The 21,372-nt window shown below is 44.0% G+C and overlaps 1 protein-coding gene across 7 annotated transcripts in view; it reads right to left on the bottom strand.

The window, feature by feature from the left end:
- mllt10 (MLLT10 histone lysine methyltransferase DOT1L cofactor) overlaps nucleotides 1-21,372 on the bottom strand; it is a 74,180-nt gene that overhangs the window by 22,380 nt on the left and 30,428 nt on the right. For 5 of the 7 annotated variants that reach the window (XM_035415679.1, XM_035415680.1, XM_035415681.1 and 2 more), the window contains 7 exons: nucleotides 18,868-18,977; nucleotides 17,788-17,891; nucleotides 16,749-16,842; nucleotides 13,203-13,292; nucleotides 7,473-7,568; nucleotides 6,178-6,499; nucleotides 2,527-3,096 (listed from right to left, as the gene is read on the bottom strand). In XM_035415679.1, the coding sequence (XP_035271570.1) occupies nucleotides 2,527-3,096; nucleotides 6,178-6,499; nucleotides 7,473-7,568; nucleotides 13,203-13,292; nucleotides 16,749-16,842; nucleotides 17,788-17,891; nucleotides 18,868-18,977 (1,386 nt within the window). The remainder of the gene's footprint in view (nucleotides 1-2,526; nucleotides 3,097-6,177; nucleotides 6,500-7,472; nucleotides 7,569-13,202; nucleotides 13,293-16,748; nucleotides 16,843-17,787; nucleotides 17,892-18,867; nucleotides 18,978-21,372) is intronic. The other 2 variants (XM_035415682.1, XM_035415684.1) reach the window with 1 other exon arrangement.

Below are 21,372 nucleotides of genomic sequence, written 5' to 3'. Positions count from 1 at the left end.
GGAAGATAAATGGGTCGGTGCACTCCATTACTGCTGTGCATTAACCCTGGCTAAATATTTACCGTCTTGCCAAAGGACGGCAACAGGTGAGGGGGACAGCTCCCAACAGTCTCCAAGCACTGATAGCTTGCAAGGAGGAGAGGAAACCGAGTGGATGGATAAGTCAGCCCCTGGCAGGACAGGAAGAGAGGCGAGGCGCTTTTGCAGTGCTTCCTGTCACTTCTCACACAGGATTCTGGAGTGTTGATGTTGTTGCTTAGCAACGGTGGGGGAGCTCAGCTCCGCTGCGGCTATGGCTGAGTGTCAGTGCGTGCAAGTTAGCTGCGCTGCATGCCGCGCTGCATACTGTAAGATGTGCAACTGATTGCTGTGAGTTACACACAATGTATCATTAGACTAAATGTGTTCAAGAGTATGTCATGAGCATTAGAGGACGTGTGGGTACAAGCACATAAGCGACTGTGTTATTGAAACGTGTGTGCGCGCATACAAATGATTGGGAGGGCAGGTGTGCTGAAAGTGCCGTTTCCATTAATGTGCCCGTCACCAACTTAAAGCCGCAGTGCCAGAGACAGGCCAATAGGGGTCAGGGCATTTCTAATCACTCGCTCACATGAGTAAGCGAGGTTGGCCAACTCACTTGGGTCTCTCTGCCAAGTGGCCGACAGGGAGGAACAAATGAATTTGAACTAATTGGCTGTTATGGGCTCCTTTCCCCCAGTTTGACTCTGCAGGTTAATGTGTCGCAATGGAAGTTCAACGAGGAAACCCAAGTCAAGACTCTTCATCGGAGGCACATGAGGGCCGACACAGTGGGGCACTTTGACCCGACTGGAGTTAAATGGGCTCCTGTAATGACAAACACCAGCTGCTGGGTGTAGTGGCTTGTCTCCTCACCAGGGGCAAGTGAGCTCAAAGACTGACTCGCAACAAACACAGTACCACAGTACTCCAAGCCATCCCTCAGTGCTTGTCTGCTTTCCTTCTGTGGATGTAAAATTTTAATCTGGTCTCTACTCCCCTTCAAAAAAACGCCTGAAAGCCTGACACCCCTGCTGCACTAATTGAGTCTCATGATTCTGCTGTCCCACATTTAGTCTCCTTATTTTACAGGCAACGGACAAACTGAAATACTATGCTATACTTTCTTTACTTGGACCTGATCTTTTGTAATAGGATTCCTGCTTGTAATAAAACATAACTGTTTGATACTAGTGATTAATGAACATAGAGTTGATATTTCATGCAAATATTTTCTGAAAAAAGAGGTGAATAATACACACACACACACACACACACACATATTTCTTTGTTTTGCCTCTGGGGGCATAAATGTTGAGGGGAAAATAAAATGGCACCTCACTTTTTCGCTTCTCCTATAACAAAATAAGGAAAGGCATGTTCCTCAGCCATTCACAATCCCAAATTCCATTAAAACCAACCTGAAATACTGTCCTCTTGTCCAGGTATAATATACATATTTGTGTGCAGGTACAGTATCAGAATTAGCAACAGGAGGAATCTAGTACAGGTTTGATATCTTCAGCACTAAAGGTGTCTCTTTACAAAACAGAATGCTGCAACCCACATAGATAATGTTAATGCCATTTGATGTTATGCTAGGTTCCCAGTTAGCAGACTTGTGACAAAAATTATGTCAGCTGGCAAATCAACCACCATTTTTTCCCATAAGAGCATTTTATTTTTAAACATACAATAGGTCACAGTTCTTTCTCACAAAATATTACTAGCGAAGACAACTTCACTATGTAAAAGACCAAGTTATTTATATTTTGAGGCATGACTTTTAAACAAAATGTCAAGCACATTCTTTATATCTTCGTAGTTTGAGGTAAATATACACTGTTTTGCCTTCCAGCACAGACAGCGTGTTTCTGAGATGTTAGTGCTGGATCCAAACAGTGTGACAGAAGACTAGGCTTCTAGGCTTTCAAATGAGAAATATTTTAACCTTAGTCTTATCACCAGATTTTTTTTAAAAACTGCGTTTCCGTGGGTTAAAACAGCTGTTAAACGTGTAACAAACACTTCCTCCACCGAAGCCGGAGTGCATATTTATATATGATGTGACAGGCACACACACTGAGTTCACACCAGTTTCTTTAACAATGAAAATTCATGCCCTTACAGTACTGGCAATTGCATCATCACTAGTCTGAGTACAGAATAAAGCAAAAATGAAAAGGTCAGGAAATGATCACTTGTGTAAGATTGAGTTCTAGAGCTGTAGTGCAGTATAAGGGTTAAGGAACTGGCCTTGAAAGGTTACTGGTTCAATTTCCAGGACACTGCTGTTGTACCTGTTTTCAAGGTACTTTACCTGAATTACTCCACTATATATCCAGTTGTATAAATGGATACTATGTTAAAAGCAAAAGGCTCTACAAGTTGCTCTGGACACCAGGATAAGTGCTCTGGATAAGAGCGTCTGCTAAGTGCTTGTAGCGTACGGGTGAGAATGTTTTTATCTCCCGTTTACGTGAATGTGTATGAGGAGAGGCCCACCTGGTCCAAGAGGGGAGGAGCTGACGCTGAGGCTCTGCAGACTGCCATTCCTGAGGAGAGACGGGGATTTCTGGATCCCGGTGCTGCTGCCGCTGCCGTTGGCGGGGTTGGCTCGGCCGGGCATCAGGCTCATGCAGGAGGACGGGGAGGACGAGGGGGTCGGGGCGGGGTGGCCCGGCAGCTCCGGGAGCTCTCGGGGCCGGCACGGCCCGTACCGGTTCCTCCAGTTGCAGCGACGCTTCTTCCCCTTGGAGGCCTCCTCCGCGCCGGAGGCCTGGGGCCGCTTGTACGCCACCGGGGCCAGGCCGCCCAGCTCGCCCGCCAGGTGAGAGTTCTCGAAGTGCTTGGTGCCCGGCGAAGCGGAGCTGGGCGCCAGGGACATCAAGGACCCGAAAGTGCTCAGAGTGACCACGCCCTCCGTGGATCCGCCCTCCCCGCCCAACTTGGGGAGCCCGCGTCCGAACAGAGGGTCATTGCGCAAGCTGGGCTCCGAGAAGCTCTGGAAGTCCTGCGTGGGCTGATTAACAGAGCCACCCGAGGACGGCTTCGCGCTGCTTCCCAAAAGAAGGCCTGAAAGAGAGAATGGACAAGAACTCATTTTCTTGTAAAGGGAGTAACCCTGGATGCACAAAACTATGAAGCCTAAAAATAGGAGAGCAGGAACGTTACAGCTGGTAAGTGTACGTGAAAATGCTGAAAATGAACAAGCAAAAAAAAAAAAAAAAATACTTCCAACTACTACATTTTTGCACTGAAGGACTCAAGCCAGTCTGCTGGGCCTGTACAGTATGTCTCACTCACCATCCCTCTTTATTCCCACCCAGAATCTGTGTGAATAACACTATACAGCTGGCATTCACTCACAATGGGACATCTGTTTGTTTGCCTACAGATCTGAAAATTTCCCCTTTATCTACATTGTAACCTGATCCTTCTATTCTGGCTTATAAAAGGAAATGATTATGGCAGTACATACTTTCTATATATTGCAACACACTGTGGAAAAGTGCCATTTTTCAGAACTGGGCTCAACTAAACGAATAAAAATATCCGCTTGTTTTAATAGCAGGGCTCAGTTCAAGCCAACTTTCCTGCTTTTCGTCTTCAGAGATTTACACTATAATGACAGAATACAAAGTCACGAATGCTCATGGTTTTCGTACAAACATTATTAGGTGAAAGTGATAAGCTCCTATTGACACTATGGTTCATATTACAAATCTGAGCATGGAATAGGAACAACAGAAAATTCAAGGAAACTAGAAAATACTGCTCTTCCAATAAAAATCAGCTAAAAACAGGAAACCTAAATTTCTAATTCTTACCGGAAAAAAGCAATAAAAATAAAGGACTATTCACTTCAACGTTCAAAGAAAAATCTTTATTTCGATTTTAAAAAGGCAAGCTTTAATTTACTGCTCTCATAAAACATTGACAGCACCAACACACCATGGGTCAAGCGATCAACGATTCACATCAAGACAATAAGGATAGCAGCTGCTTGTATTAAAATGAGTATGTATTGTGCACCAGTGTGCTAGTCAAACTCTAGATCAAGCTGCCAGTCTCACAGACAGGCAAATATACCAGCTCTGCCCAGAGGCACAGATGTCACACACTCCTTGACAAGTTGCACGTATCATTCCTTCCAACGTTTTGCTTGTGAAAAATCCTTGTTTTGTGAAAACAGCAACAGTGCAGAGGTACAAATGTTAAATGTGGTGTCAAATTAAAACCTGTTGGCTGTGAACGTGAGCTTTGCCTGAGGAGTTGATTTACCTGCACAAAACAAATGCAAAACCAAGGCAAACCATGTACATATCCACAAATTCCATATTCCACTTCATATGTGAACAATTTCACTCGCTGTTTCTAAAACACAACCTTGCATTGTCCTCAATTACAGTATGTATTCCCAGAATTACTGAAATTGAGAAAACATTTATATGCTAAACCGCATGGTTTATCTAGCCTACATATCACAGATACCTCAATTATTTTATAGGAAGGTTTTCTTTCCGTCCACCCCTCACTATCAGTGTTACTGAGCTCTGGTAAAACCCAGCTAGGAACTTTGTATATTTCAAAATATAGCTGGCCAAACTAGTCACACAATGCAAGTTAACTGCAACTTAATTATAAACCTCCACCTCTAATAGTGCTTTACTAACCATCTTTACTATTAATGTCACCAAATGCCTAAAGTGCAATCATAAATTGGATGAGTTGACCCTTAGCCCAAGCTAAAGCTCCTAAACATTCCTCCCCTCGAGCTGCTTGTGCTTTTACCAGTGCCTTTGCAATCCCACGTGTTTTCACAGCTGTGGCCAGGAGCTGTCAGCGCTTCCCTTCCAAATTTACTATCCTCTCCGTTTCTTTTCCTAGCTTTCCATGCGCCCTTAAACAAGTCAAGACAAAAACAATGGCTAGCTAACCACAGGACAGCCCATAAGGACAAGCTGAGGTTCCTCTTCTTTTCACTTTGTTCTTGACCTTACTGCAGGCAGCCCACTCCAGAAAAGCGAGTCCACTGACTGGTCTCTTCCATCTGTGTAATAGATGTACGAATGTAAACCCGCAGAGGGGCAAATGAGGAAGATCATTTGCCTGCCTGCAGTTTAGAGCAGAAACCTTACCGAGGCCTGCCTCTCACATTGCCTTACCATCCAAGTCCACTGGGATTCTTCCTGGGAGTAGTGCAGGAGGTGGAGTGTGTGCGTGCCGGTGTGTGTGCTGCAAGGACAGGTTTGACAGTGGCGTTACCAGTTTTATCGGGTGAGAGCTTGCTTCAATTTCCTTGGCTAGCTCCTAAAAAATGTGGCTTCTGCAAGTAAGTCAGAAAGACATCTGTACCGAAGCAAGACCGGATGTGCAACAAAATCCGCCGTAGCAATAAGCCTTGCCCAAACGATCCATGATCCATATAACCACTGGACAAATGTACATGCTCTGCAGATGTACCGCTGTGGACGCATGCAAAATGCTTGTCAGGAAACAAAGATAAAATGCAGGCCAACACCCAAAACAAACCCACTGAAACCTGAGCTCCTTCCTTCCCTCTCTTCCTCGATTCCCAGATTCTCAGCCTGCTGAACAGTGGCCAAGACATTTTCAGACATTATTTTTCTTTCAGACGTGAATCATTGGTATGGGTCCAGACAAAAACGGCACTTCAGTATCTCTCCCATGGACTGCTTGCACTGATAGAGGAGAACATGGGGCATGTTTCCGTGGTTACTCCCACTTGCATGCTGACCTCGGCGGGGTCTGTTGCGGCGACCCGCTTCCCTCCCAGGGAGTATACAGAGTCTGTTCGCTGATTATGGGTGGCAGCCAAGACGACGGTGCTATCGTGACCTGCGCGCCATGGTTACCGCCCTGGACAACGTCCAGAACCTGTCACGGCACAATCCCTTTGCCATCACACACAGGAAACCCATGGATGTGCAGGAGCTGGCACATTCTAGCCATTCATTAACCTACTTATTGAAACTGTGGTGAAAAAAAAAAAAGAACAGGACAAGCGAATGTTGAAGTTTTATTGACCTAATAGTACCAGTAGCCAACGGCACTGAAATTTACACATTTGTTTAAGCTGGTTGGAAAACACAGCCCGCCCCCTTGAGCGGCCCGCCCCTGACCTGCTCCTACCTTGCTGGAAGGGACTGCTGGAGGAGGAGGAGGAGGAGGAAGACGAGGAGACCGTGATGGACGGTGCTGTTGACGCCACCACGGAGAGAGCGGGTTTTCCGGGTGTTGACTTGCGCCCCCGTTGACCAGAGCCATGGCTTCCCACCCTCTTGCTCTTGCCCTCAAGCCCCTTGCCGTCCGTCGGCCCCCCGTCCTTGGTGCCGGCCCCAGGGTGGGGTGGTACCTCCTGGAAGTTGGCGTTGGTGAAGCGTCCCGCGCCATCGTCCAGACGCTTTTGTGAGCTGAGCGTTGCCGTTACGCTGCTGCTGCTGCTGCTGTAGGTCTGGAGTTGGGGGGGAAGCACACACAACAGCAGCTCTGGGTCATCTGCCACACATTGGATAATTTCCATACACCCCCTTGCTCCTAAGCCATCCCATTTTTCTTTTCTTACCAACCTCATTATGGATTTCAACATATTTACATGTGGAGATGAATACTCTACTCAATTGGAGAAGTGTAGCACTTTGCATTTGAAATACACAGTACATGGCCAATTTTTATGCACAGATTGGATCAATATGCGGTCAGACAAGAACAGTGGCAACTGTTCCAGGATATCTAACATCCTGTAGGTTTTCACTCCAACCAAAATTTGGCACACCTGACTCTACTAATTAGCAGCTGAAAGAGCTCTCTAGCTGAAGAATGAGGTATGTTTTGTTATGACTGGAGAGAAAACCTACAGGATGGTATATCTCCAGGAACAGGGTTGGTTACCACAGGACTAGAAGAATGTTCATCCAACCGGATGAACATATAAAACAGAACTGAGGAACTTAGCATCTTCAGCATAAAAACCCAGCTTCTCCTGTGGATGTGAATCAGTGTTCCCATTACATTCCTTTGTCTTTTCACTGATCTAAAGTGACTACTTGCTTGGTGAGGCTTCAGTCATATTGCTTTCATGCTTTATAGATCAGTTGAAAGAAGGAAGAATGGAATCCGCCTTAATTTGCACGGTTAGTTCAGGATTGGGGACAATTCATCATTTGGCCAGTTGTTTCTGGAGGCAAGACTTGAGTCAGTCGTTCAACCAACAAATAATCTTTGTGACTTTTGGATGCGGGCAGACCATAATTTAATGTGGCAGAAACTATATTTTTCTATAGTATCAGAGTTGTTATTATTCCCAAATCTTGAATCCGGCCGCACACTTGGTTTGCCGTGTCACCCTGGACAAGGGCAGCCGCTAAAGCCAGCGTAATGCAACGTAGCGTAGTGAGTTCCTGAAAAGGACACGCCGGCACACTCACCTTCTCAGAGGTGACCATCAACGGAGGGACAAGCGCAGAGGAGGGCTCCGAAGCCTTTCTGTGCTTTGGCTTGTGTCTGTCCCTGTCTTTGTGTTTCTGAAGAAGAAGAACAAAAAAAAACCACTGACCATCAAAATACTGACGACCACAGACCTGGGGTGTTGTGAACGGCAGCTCAGCCTACAGCAGGGCAGTCAGGGCGGCTGATCTACGGCCTATGCAAAGATGGGGGAAGTATTCATTTCACTGCTCTTACCCCACACAAAAAAAAGGAAAAAAAGGAAAAAAGCAATAAAGACAGAAAAAAAATTGTCATGTGCCAACATGACAATGTTTTGATTACGCCCCAATCTGTCCATGCCTTCTGCATCGTTAATGGCAGTACAATACTGCGTTCGCATAACAACCATCAAACGTGGTGCCAATTGGATTTCTTCTCGGCTGCCTATTATCCACGAAACAGAAGTGCGGCTCGGCGCTACTCATTTCGAGGGATGTCAGCGTCTCGAACCCTGACCGTCCGCCGCGGCAGCCGCGTCGCGACGGGGGCGCGGTCCCAGCCGCTCGTCTGTGACGGGGCTCCGGCGCTCTCTGCGGAACTCAATTCCCGCCGGGGGCTGGTGTGAATGAATTTACACTTCACACCCCGCCGCCTGACCCGTTTCTAATTTTCAGACCAGAGCTGTGAAAATATGCAGTGATCCTGAAAAACACGGGGAGAAATATATTCACACGTTCACCACTGCGGCTCAGCCTCGCTCTTCCCAACCCCTTTCCTTCACCGCTGCGCCCCTTTCTCTTCCGCTCCAAATTCCCTTTAATTACAACCCAAAACAGTTTTGGAAAACAGTACAAATGTCTTGTTTGGGATCGCAGAAGTACCTTACTTTTGTGCTCTGAAACATTACTTGTTATAGAGAGCAGCATGAATGTACAAATTAAATCAGATGCACAGTGCATTTTCACATCACTGAGAATGAAGCAACATTCCAGGCTGTCCACATTACAGACAGCTCTTTCAGATTAGATAGGTGTGACAACATACCTGAGGACAATATTAATTTCAAATTCTGTCACTTAATACACATACAACTGTTAGATTACATGCTGGACATATTGATGTTGGCTTAAACGTGGATTTTGTGGCAATGATTAACTTTTCTTTTACAATACACACCATATCTGTAATGAAAACAATAAGCACAACTGCAATACTGCGTTGCTATAATTCCCCACATTCAGGTCATGGTGCGGGGGAGGGGCATGATTCGCGGCTGACTGTTCCCATAGGACGAGTTCCCTTCCCCCCCCAAATCCCCACATTTGCTCACAGGAGTTAGTAGCCCGCCCTGCATACCAGATAACGTAGGATCCCATGTGGGGAGCAGCGAGGGAGGACAAGTGACAGGCTGCGAATGGCGCTGGCTCCGCTGCTACCTGACTGACGCGGTGCCTCCTCCGTGTTCGGCCCAGCGAGACCTCGGATCCTCCAGCTCAAAACTCCGCAGTCCCTTAAACTTAGAACTTTTCAGTTCCGTTCTTAAGCTTTTCTTCCTGAGGCAACAATGCCGAGGGAGGCTTCCTGCGCCCCACACGCACACACACAAACCACACTGGCCAGGCAGAAGAAAACATGTGCACCGCGTTTGTCGAGAAGATTCGACAGGAAATGCAAAATGCGAGGTCAACCAATGCTGTGGCTTGAAGCACGGGGCCTGCAGTCTCTTTTTTTTTTTTTTTTTTTTACATTAGAGATAAATTTCCGTAGAGAACGTTGTGGTTTACCCGTTTATGACACCAGAGCAACACGTTGTGCACGATCGCATGAAAAGTTAACACGTACGCATAGGAAAATGTAGAACGCGAAACCTATTATCAAAGAGTTCAAGGTCTTTCATTAAGTTCTAAATTTTTTATATAGTGATAAAACGCTTAAACCACACTTAGAAAGCATTCTTTTGCATAAATAACTAAGAGATCCATCTGTTTCAGTTCTTTCAAGCTGAGGCATCCATATAAAACCATGAATGATAAACGGTTTGTTATTGTTTCCCAGGTAGGTATTTTACAGGGGCGAGCGCATGGGACAAAGGTAATTACCATAATTTATAAAGGCCTGTGGCAGTTTGGCAAATGGGGGAATTTCCTTCAAGCTGAACTGAAAAATGCTCTCACTCAGGAACTCCTGCAGGGGAAGAATCTCCCCAAAGCCTTTTAACACGACCAGAAAACCCATTCCACTACAAAAACAGACCGCAGCGAAAGCAGCCAAGGAAATCAAGTATCTAAACAAACAACCCTGAGACAAAGGGGTTGTCGGTAGAAATCTAGAAATGGAAAATCTGAAAGAATAATAACCAGCACATGTTTGGTGTTGGCAGATGCCATTTTGCTAGCTGTCTGCGCACATCTGAACTCCCTGAGAATGGAGAGGCTTTTAGGCTCCATTGTTGCTTGGCCCCAGGGTTTGGAATTAGCTAGGTATACATCTGAGCCCTCTGACCTTTAACCCGGGAATGTGGATTGGGGGGATGGGGGCCTTTGCTAATGCAAATCAGGCACAATGGCCACAACAGAACAGAAAACCCCAAGCACAAGGAGGGTTTGGGAACACAGCGCCCTTCTGCAAGGCACAGGCTCGCTGGAGGGTTCTCAAATGAATTTAGCGGAAACGTTAATAAGCGTTTAGCCGATCATTAAATGTAGTCGCATGAGAAATCTCAATTAAGCCTCATTATCTGGCCTGCTCGTGGTATCAGGGCTGTTTCGGTTTTTTTTTTTTTAAAAAGAGCTCTTCTCCGCCAAGCCTGTTGCGTTTTTTTTCCTCTCTCTCTCCGTGATACTCCGTTCCTGTTTGACGTCCTTTGTCTGCCAACCAGCCTGATTTTGGATCGGAGGCATCAGGTTCTCCATCTGCCGGGATGTGGGGAGTGAAGGGAATCTAATCCGGTCAGCAGGGAAAGGGGGAGCTGGAGATGGCTGTTTTGACATGCTCTTTACCACCTCACACTTATAACCTCAAATTCCCGGCAAAACAGGGCCAACAGTCACGTCTGATGGAAGGCAAAATAAATAAATAAAAACAGCGCAAGGACAAATGAGTGGCATGTGAATTTGTGACTGTGTCTTTCATAACATAGCTTTTCAATACAAAACTTAAAAGCTAGTCTCTCCTTTTATGGTTTTTTCAAAAATGGGTTCAAATGCTGTCACCCTGCATTCTGTGTTGCATTTAACAGGTTTACAAAACATTACTGATAGCAGCAATATTAGACTAAACATTCAATAGTGTATTTACATTTATTGTAGTCTGAGGGAACAATACAACAGTCTCAGTAATCACCCTCCCATTCCCCTATTTAGAAACTCCTTTTTTCCAAGACAAGCAAAAGAAAAAAATCACTTGTTTTCAGCTGATGAATGATGCATGTCAGTCACTGAGTAATGAACTTTGGTGCATGGGGTCAGAACCAGTTGTTTGGATGTCACCCAGCCCACAGGCCCCAAGTGAGGACATCAGTTGCACCGCTGACCAATGAAAAATGATCATCACACACAAGCAATTTCATTATCTTTCTCCAGCTTCCCCTCTGTACATGACACCACCCAGGTTGTTTTTCCCTCACCACTGAAAACTCACCACTGATTCCAATGATCGTCAGTTATGATGTTCCATTAACAGGAAGCACAGACAAGTCACAAAGGCCACAGTAAAGATTGAGATAGATCCTAGAAGAGATAGGATCTTTTTTTTTTTTTTTTTTTTTTTTTAAATCGATCAAAAAATGTTTAAATCACTCTCTGGTCTCATGAATTTGCATGATCCCGACCCAAATGTTTAGTTAGTACTCATTCAGAAGGTTCTGTAATATTGCAAGCATTATTCCAGTTTGCTGCATTTTCCATTGTTTTTCAAGTTCTCTCACTCCCCCCTTTGAAAATGTTTTTTGCCCCTCCCAGCTACGCCTTCCACTTCTAGAAACCTCACTATGTCCATCGTTTTGCGACCACTTCAATGTAAAATACACAACGACAAATTGCTATTGATTGAAACGATGGTTTTATATTTTTATTGAATCAATGCCATCTCAATAGTCGCTACACATAATTTTCCCCACGAATTTCAAGGCGGTCTGTCTTGCTGTTGTCATCTCAAACCCCATTTTTTTGTGTGTCAGGGACAGAAGTTGTGAAAATACGCGGCTCGATCCAGTCAAAAGGCTCAATGAATGCGCACTCCTGCTGCACGCCCACAGCGTCGGCTGCATTTTTCAATGAGGCGCTCGCTGTCTAGAGCGGAGCACAGCGCAGCTCAGCGCTACGCGCAGCTCGGTTCATTGATCGATGGCGTGGGCGAGAAGGCCAGACGTGAAAGCCAGAACACTGAGCCCTCGCAAAGGCCAATGCTTTCTGACGAACGTGCGGTCAATCGCATCCTCAAACGATCACAGCCTGCATCGAACAGCTTGAGGGCAGCCAGCCTCCTGACCGCGTTTACCGTGCTACGACAGCACAGAAATAAAGCGACAGGAATAAACTGGTGTGCTCTTGCTCAAAAGGGTTCCTTGTGACCTGCGCAGATGGCCATAGGTGGTTTCAAGGGTGGGTGTCAACCAACCCAGTGATCTATCCCTTACAATACGTATTCTTGGTGCTACACTTTATTTCCGGAATGATGCTCCCATACCAAGGAAGCACTTCAGAAGCACTGTAGTTTGGGCATTTACAAAGCCATGGGATTAAATTTTAACGTTTAAAGCAAGTGAAGAAAGATTTACTGCAATAAAATAGAAATACAAAAACATGCTTAATTAAAATGGTATGGAAGACTTCTTGCATGGCTTAAAAGTATTTTCCTTTCTGGATGCAATTCAAAATTAAAAATAAATAAAATTTTAACCAAACTGGCAGTATGATCAGGATGGGAGAAATGATTAGTTACAACGCAAACGTCCCAGCCAATGAGAGCAAAAATCAGTCAGGAAACAGATCAATGAAAAATGGCTGCACTGAGTCTGAGGGTTGCAAATTCATGGGCAGTGAAAGAGATGCCTGGGACAGAGTGGAGAGTATCGATGACGGTGGAGAGAGATGATATGCCCTTTCATACATCTCAGAGTGTGGAGATGCTGACACCGTGGCTGCATTCTCCCCTTCCCTACGCCACAAGCATGATGTGCTTTACCCCCAATAACAAGGGCGCAACAAGGCAATCTCATTACAGCCTTGCCTTCGGAACAGCCTATAGGCAAAATTCATCATATAGCACTGCCTAACAGTGACATCCTAAGATAGTTGCCCTGCATTTTCCAAAGTCAGGAAAGGCAATTAGCCTATTAAGCATAATTAGTATCTTTGGAAAAATAAGCAGTTAACTGTTAATTTAAGTTCTAACAACTAGAAGAAATAAGTTCTAGTCAAAACACTGCTGCCACATGCAGTACAAGCATTTCCTACGACTGATTACTACTGCATAAATAAAAAATAAAAAAACTATTTTTCTTAATTCCAAATCCTAGGCATACTACAAATGTGATCTTAAGATACTGAATGCCAGCAGTAGTGTGCAAAGCCGCACTTCAAAAACTTGCAATCAGCATATGTGCAAGTTTCGCAGAAGATATACAGCCTGAATAGCCTAAAACTGAATTCTCCAAGTTTGAGTGCATGAGAAAAGGGCATATCATTCAGGCAGGTCATGATGTAGGGTATACTTGGAGGCTGCCTTACCTTCTTATCCTTGTCATGATGTTTATCCAAAGAGTGAGAGGAAGAATCGCTTAAGCTTTGAGCCCTACTACCGCGGCCTTTGCTCCTTCTCTAAAAGGTGAAAGAGGAACTTCGAGTTACTATAGAAAATCTGCCCGGTGCTTCCCGTCAACAAAGAAAACCATGACTGAGAGAGAAAGGAGACAGGACAATATCAGGAAATGCTGTTAAAGAAGGCCCACAATGGTCACACTCGCATACGGACAAGTGCACACACACCAGCACGCACGTACACACGAGCACACACACACACATGCAGACACACAATATTTTTATCCATGGACTACACTTTCTGAAACCACCAAGATAGAAGGTCACCTGTGCCACACTAAGCAGACACCTATTCCCCCCAGAACTGAATATGGTTCAATCTGAAAATTCTCAACTTTATTTTTCTTCATATTCATTTTTGTAAAATGATCACACACTAAACTAAACGGTAGCATGCTGATATCTACTTGGATTTAGTTGTGTTCTACTGAACAAAAGTAGAACACAATCATAATCAATCTGAGGTCTTGCAAAACAAACTACATATGGAGATGATGGGACATATACTGGCATTTGGCATTACCATCCGAGTTAAAAAAACGACTCGGACTGCACTCCATGTCATGCTCTCATTTACACCACACCCAATTCAAGCCTACACTGGGTGTGCTACACAGACATCAGTGAGTTCATATCACTTTTGGGAGAGTGAGCGAGAGGGAGCACTGGAGTACAAAGCATTTTGACAGGGACACTCTCGCTCGTTGCCGTACTTCAATATTCCTGATCAGAGTGCCTCAGTTGTTTGCACAAAGCATAAAGATTGCTGTAGAAGCATACTGCATCACAATACAACTTACTTTTGGAGCAGTCCATAAACATTAGTACCATGACAGTACCTCACACTGCATAAGCTAAATACATTTTTATAACACAGCCAGCTATGTAGGTCTCAAAAGGAGTGGGGTCTTTTCTTTCCAGTAGAAGATATTTATGAACATTTTAGTTCATTTAAAAGTGGATTTGTTCATGAGGCAGAATACAGTTTGATTTTTAAATGAACATCTGTGGGAGAAAGGGGATATTTCTATGGTTGCTGGTCATCTTATTTGTTCATAAGCAAACTACAAGATATGTCACTTTTCATATTTCATAAGCTTTAGCAGTCAGTATTTGCCAGCCCAGCTACGAGCATTTTAGTTTGACAGATACAAGTAATCATATAAAATTGATCCAGTCAGGTTCCACACAGATTTCTCTTTGTCAAGCTTTGTTATAAATCTGACCCAGAAGACCCCCCTTTCCAAGGCCAAAGGGGAAGTGTTATTTGGTTGGAGTGAAAGGAAGTACACAGACTGATGCTAAACCAATGCATAAACATGCATTAAATTCTACTGGTGCTGAAGATCTGACTGACTCCAGCGATTATACATTAACCTCATTTGCAATCACAGTAATGACAGTAATAATACTAAGAGCGGCAGTGGCTGCGATAGTAATACCCAAGATGAGTAATGCTGTATGTACGCTTAAGCACTAAGTGAAACCCAAACTCTGCTGAGTAGCCGTAGACTCTGGTTATCGATTGCTACTGTGGCTGATAAAAAAAAGAAACGATACGCATCGTGCTCTGTGGAGACGTCCGGCGTAGCTCAGCTTGAAATGCCACCCCTACCATCCACCGACCTTGCTGCCTACAGCTCTAATCCACACTGCATTACACGGTGCATACTTTTCTTTTTTTTTTACTACAAAGAAAAATAGCCTTGGATTATCTAAATATGAAAAATCACCATTCACATCAAATTCTCTATGTCTGCCACAACTAAATTAATTACAGCCAGCTGTGTTTGGTATACTCCATGCAGTATTACATTTACAGAAAAAATTCCAGAACTACCTATAAATGTAAAGACTCAAGTCTACACACAGCCCTCAAATAACAATAATGGTTGGTGAGATAATTCCAAAGTTCACATAACAGACAGAGAATGTATTACCATAATATACCAATTACAATGTCCTCAACACCCCATTCCCCAAACTTTTTAACTCGTATACCCCTGTCATCAAATCAATCCCAACCACAGGACTTAAAACCCACGAATGGTATTAGAGCCCATTGTAGGACGAATATGGGGGGAGGGGTGCATTCTCAAAATACAAAGCAGAGAAACAGGACCCTAGGTCTAAAGCATGGCAGGGCTGGGGGGGGGGGGCAGTGGGGGGAGCTTAGACCACAGCGCCATCTGCGCCCTGAAACTCAAGCTGGCCGTGCTGGGAAATGATTGCCCTGGTCCAGTATCACTATGGAGCCGCCACCAGGGCTTTGCCCCAACCGCTGATATTCAATCTGCTCCACCGGGAGGTCAGGGAGGAGGAGAGAGGAGGAAGGAGAGGTGCGTGTGAGGCTCCAGGGAGGTGCTGCTGATCACTAGTGTAATCGGGGGCGAAGGGGACGGGTGAGGGACTCGGTTGGGGACAGGACAGGAGGGTCGCTCTGCTTTTAGCCGCTGAGGCTCAACTCCCTGCTGTGCAGGACTTTAAACTTCTGCCTGGGCCAAATGGTAGGCGGTCGGGGTTGGGACAAAAATTCTTCAGCTTCGAGCCTTTGTATTATGAGGCTGAAGCCACTGCACTTTGAACGTGCATCAATGTTCTTACAGTGATTTTCTGTTTGGGCTAACCCAGTTCCAAAGACCAACTCATCAGCCCCAAATCTTAGCTGAAAGGACATATTTCAAGCCAATAAATCAACAATTTTTAAGCAATAAAGTAAAATAATGCTTCAAGAGCCTTCTTTAGAAGGTCCATGGACATCATTTCATTTCCTTTATTATTGTAACTGATTAAAAAAACATTTAGGGAATAAGCAATAAAGTAAAATAATGCTTCAAGAGCCTTCTTTATAAGGTCCATGAACATCATTTCATTTCCTTTATTATTGTAACTGATTAAAAAAACATTTAGGGAATAAGACTGTGTTTCCAAAGATTAACACATGAATCAAAAAACAAATACATAATCAGAGGGCTAAATACTTGGAGCAGAATGATGAACTGAGCAGCAAACAAAGCTTTAAACCTCTGAAGATTTTATATTAGAGTTCAACTACATCACATGAGGTTTCCGCCTCAACCAGATTTTTACACTCGGTACAATAAGACAGCAGGCAGACAATGCAAGGTCAACACAGACAAGATTACTTAAAGGTCTCCTTTATCCTTAACCTTCTGTCCGATGACACCTCGAGGCTCTTCCTTTGTCTTAAACTGTATCATTCCTACAGGTTTTTACCATGAAGTCTCGAGTTCCATTTTCTAGTTTCTACAGTACTCCTGTTTAACATGGATAGAGAATGCTCAAGCCCTGATAGAAATCCTATCCACAGATGAGTACCAGTGGTGGGGACAGGTCATTGATAACTGATTAATGTCAACTTCATAAAAAGAAAAAGATAAATAGAAATCTCTGATAACTAACTATAGAAGCAGTAAACAACTGCGTGAAGCTTACCAGTTTGCTGTAATGGTACTTGCAGTACCCGCAGTACTTCACATTGTCTGCGTCCGAGCCTTGTTCTTCACACAGCAGCCCAGCAAACTGAGCACTGTGGTCAACGGAGAGAAGAGAGAAATTATTAATACAGTCCCGGTGTCAGTGTGACCCAATTTTGGGGTGGGGGTGGGGGGGGAGACAAAATGCACAGCTGCTGTTCTGCGAACAGAGTACTGAGAATTACATGCAGACAGCGGGAGGACAGGTCCGCGTATTAGTGCTGCTTTGCTTATTTGGATTACAGTTGTATCACAGAACAAAATGGAACAAATGGAAAAATAAGCGTCTTAAATTTCATATGCTAAGGAGCAGCTTTTGCATGCTCATCTAATAGTTATTTAAAAACCTTCCAAAAGAAAGAACTGAACATGCAGCGGTTTGCACAACAGTGAGGGCTATTCAGTAATCGCAATAACAGTATTGATTTGGCCATTACAGTTGCCATGAATATATATTCAACCTGCAAGCTCAATAAGCCTGTAAATAAGAACATTGTAAACATGTGTAAGATAGCGTACGCAGACATTCCTCAATTAAGATTTAATAATACATAAAGGACTGACTATTGGTCATTTGTTAATGGTGCATTTCCTACTGTAAATAATCTGCTTCATAAATAAAACTGGAATTTCAAACATACTAATTTCTACATTCAATACGATTACTGATGAAGCATTATCATTGTGTAGCATTTTTTAAAAAAATTCTAAACCCAGTGTAGATATCTTTGTGAATAGAAACTATTATGCTCGAACTACGAACAAATGTCCTTTCAATCTGCATAATTTGCTGCACATTTTCATGACCTTTATACAGAAAGGCTCTGGCAGCTTCCGACACCCTGACCTCAGCTGGCCACACATGTGCACGTAGCCACACTGGGGCAAGAGCGTTCAGTGCAAGCAGGTATGCAATGAAAAGCCGAAGATGAACAGGCCAAAACTCCTCTTGAATGCATATATTCATTTATTTCATGGCAGGAACCACCTGGACTCACCACGTGACATGGAAGGCCTGCCTGCAGCCATGTTTGTTGCAAGTCATGCAGGCTCCAGAGGCTGCTTTGCTCTCGCGGCCTTGCTCTTCACAGATGTAGCACGTCTGCAAAACGGATCGATATAAGTAACGAGGAGCAAAACAACCCCAACCATCGCAGCCCACGTGAAATACGAAAACACCCCGAGTTTAATGATAACCCCGTTCCCCTGGGACTTGAATTTTCCATTCGTTTTGGTTACCCAGAGCAAGCGCACTGACGATTAAACGGCTCTCTGGAGCCCTCGGTTGCGTGAGCTCCGATTATCTGATCAGCGAGATCCATGCTGTTTTTAATTTGCTCGTAGCAAGGACGCTAATTCAAACAGCATCCAATCCGTTTCACCCCAACACTGGAGAGAATTCAAGCATGAGATTAAAATTTGACAACATGGTTCTGTTCAACATCTGACATGCAACCAAACTGCTGTCGATAAAACACAGCTATTTCCTAATTACATCTAATGGAATATATAGAGAAAAATATTCTATTGTTTCTAATGCAGTCTATGTGTTAACAATTGTGAGCACATGCATTTAAGAAATTCATGCTTGGAAATTATTTTATAGAATTTTTCACTCACAAGTTCAAATACAATTTATATTATACATTATAAAATGACCCACCAATAAATCATGAGGTGAAAAAATGAAATATTTAAACACCATTTATTTGATGAAAAGGGGAATCTGTCATTTTCTTTTGTATTTCTAAACATTAAACTAACCTTAAAACTTACCCCACTCATCAATTTTGTATAATCTATGATCCAGTTTGCTGTTTATATATTCATACCCAAGTTATTATTAGAATCACAAAATCCATAATGGACAGAGAGCAAAAGCAGGTCATCTCATTATTACATCCCAATAGTAATGGCAGGTGTAACAGGTGTCTGTAGTGAGGCCTGTAAGCTTTGTTGTGTCTGTTTGAACAGTTTGTAGCAACTGTCCCAGCAGTGACCTTGCGGCCGAGCCGACCGGAGTGAGCCTCTTGGTGTCCTGAGTGCCTGCCTTGTGGCGCTGTACTCTGGATGTTTACCTTGTTGTAGCGCTCGTGCGGAACAGACTGCAGAACGATGGGCTCCATGGTGGACACGTTGGCAAACTCCACCTCGGGGATGTACAACGCGCACACGACGTGGGCCCATCCTGAGTACGTAGAGCAGTCATGGTCAAGAATGAACAGGGACACGTGGCCCTGATTAATTTTACAGTAAAGGTATATTTTTGTCCATTAAGGAACAAGGTTTGCAAATTTCCCCTGAAAGGTACAATAAAATGTTCTATTTGGGAACTAATAAGTAACAATTACAAGCAAAAAAGGTACAAATGAATTATTAAACCCATGGCTAGGGGCGCAATTTTATGTACCAATAGGGTACCCAAGTGACAAGCATACCTTTCTTCTGAGAGTGTACAGACAGTCTACTAGTATACTGGCTTCTGAAAGTGGACTGGTTAACAAGGCAGTAACTGAACATTTTGAGCCAGTGGCAATCTGTCTGATGGTTAAGTCTCTGGCATCCTTTCCTGAATGCAAAGTGCACACTTAAGCAGACTGCCCAGGGGAGCCGCAGCTGTGCGACGGAAATGGGCGGGAGCATGCCTTCTGCGTGCTTTTGTCTAGACCGAAGCGGGACCGCGTCGTCTGTAACATGTCTGCCGCACTGGCGTGCCCTTAAATTAGAAGCCACCGCGGTCATAGCTCCTTCTATCCTACTCCACCATAATTTCAACCCCACAACTGCGGCTGAACAGAGTGGTGGCAGATGTTTCCAACGTACTTAATGCCTTATGAGGCAAGCGCTCCAATTGAAGTGAGTGGCACCGTAGTTAAAATAACGTTACTGTAAATTAATTAAAGCAAAGCGACAACAAATGTCTGCCTGTTTTAATGCCACTCAGTGGAACAATGACTAACCCTCCAGATGAACCCAGGCATGAACTGTCTTTGACTTCTCGTCTGAAGGGGACAGAAGGGGCGGCACAAATGTGTTGTGTTTGAAGCCCCTCCAAGGGTACTGCAGGAGCCAATAAAGGCCAGGCAATAAAAACCAACCAACTGCAAAAGAGGTCCAACAAGCTTCTCACCCAAAGCATGAGGCGGAAGCTATTGTTGCGTGGCCTCACCCACATGCAAACAAACTTGCCTGCCTCCCATTGTATCAGCCATTATTTCTGCCAAGGGGAGTAGCACTGCAAATAATGGACACTTAATGCAAAATTGGCAATCTAAAACAGGCAGTACTCCATATAAAGAAACAAATGTTGTGCATACCGTGCCTTAGGGTCATGATTATCTTAGGCTCTGAGCTCCCCAGCACAGAACACTGCCTCACAAACAAGCTCACAGACAATACAGTAAGATTTTTTTTTGTTGGGGGGGGGGGGGGGGGGGGGGCTGCATTAGGAGGCCCTGGAGAACTAAATTGTTGAGAGGTTGGAGAAGTAAAATTGTTCCATCATACCACAAAAACTATACCTGGGTTCTGTCCTCATGAACCAATTCCCAGGCAAAGATATGATGACGTGAGACCAATGTCCCACTTTCAAATGCCCGAATGTGGTCTCAATCATTCACATCATTTACATTTTTAAGCACAGGCAATCAGTACCAGATCGGGTGTAAATAAGAGTTCCGCATTTATGCATTGTGGGTGATACTCAGAAGACTGAAACGCTTTGTGAAATCCTGCAGGAGGTTACAGGCTCTACACAGTCTCTTGAACTTATGAGCTACACTTGAAGGTTTCTTTTTTTAGCACGGGTCCGAAAATAATATTACAGGCTATTGACACTACCATGTAAATTAATTACTATAGAATACTATAGAAATCTATAGAATTAAAAATCGGTCCATTGTAATAAAGGTTTCCTCTTGCCTGAATGTTGTCTGTCCTCCTCACTGAATCTGGGCTTCACGCTTTCCCTGTTTTTATTTTGAATTAATGTGTGTTTGCCTTGCTAAACTGCCATTACACCTGAAAAAACAACTTAGCAGATGACCAAAGGAGGTAGGCCCGGGGAAAGAAGAACCGGTGCATGAAAAGAGAGCTCCTCCTACTTTTTTCTGCATTTAAGGTTCAACCAGCAGATAAAACGCACAGCTAATGAAGTTATATATTCCACAGATCTCTCCACATGCAAATATACTCAAATAACAGACTGGTTCAAGCTGCAGGAGGTATGATGAATGCAGCCCAGTTGGCATGTGGCTCACACTCATTCCCAGGTAAAAAGGTTTTAATAACATTCTCATTCAAATTGATTGTTGGCATGACGCACTGCACCATACTGCCAAAAGATAATTCAAGGAAAACAACCCACGGAAGAAAAATCTTAAATACATGCAGAATTTGGTTTCAATATGAAAAGGAACTGATTTAATCATTTGCCAGACAGACTGACATGTGTTCTCAAAATTGTGGTAGTTGCAGTGTATTAATTACACGGTGGATATGAGCGATGCATATTGATGAACATACAAACGTCTTGTGTACACACGCACGCGTGCACACGTCCGTGTGACCGTTCTTTTGCTCCC

This window comes from Anguilla anguilla, chromosome 4 (assembly GCF_013347855.1).
Source record: "Anguilla anguilla isolate fAngAng1 chromosome 4, fAngAng1.pri, whole genome shotgun sequence".
Lineage (NCBI taxonomy): Eukaryota > Metazoa > Chordata > Actinopteri > Anguilliformes > Anguillidae > Anguilla > Anguilla anguilla.
Note: the sequence above shows the minus strand (reverse complement) of the source record. Positions and strands in the feature narration are given on the sequence as shown.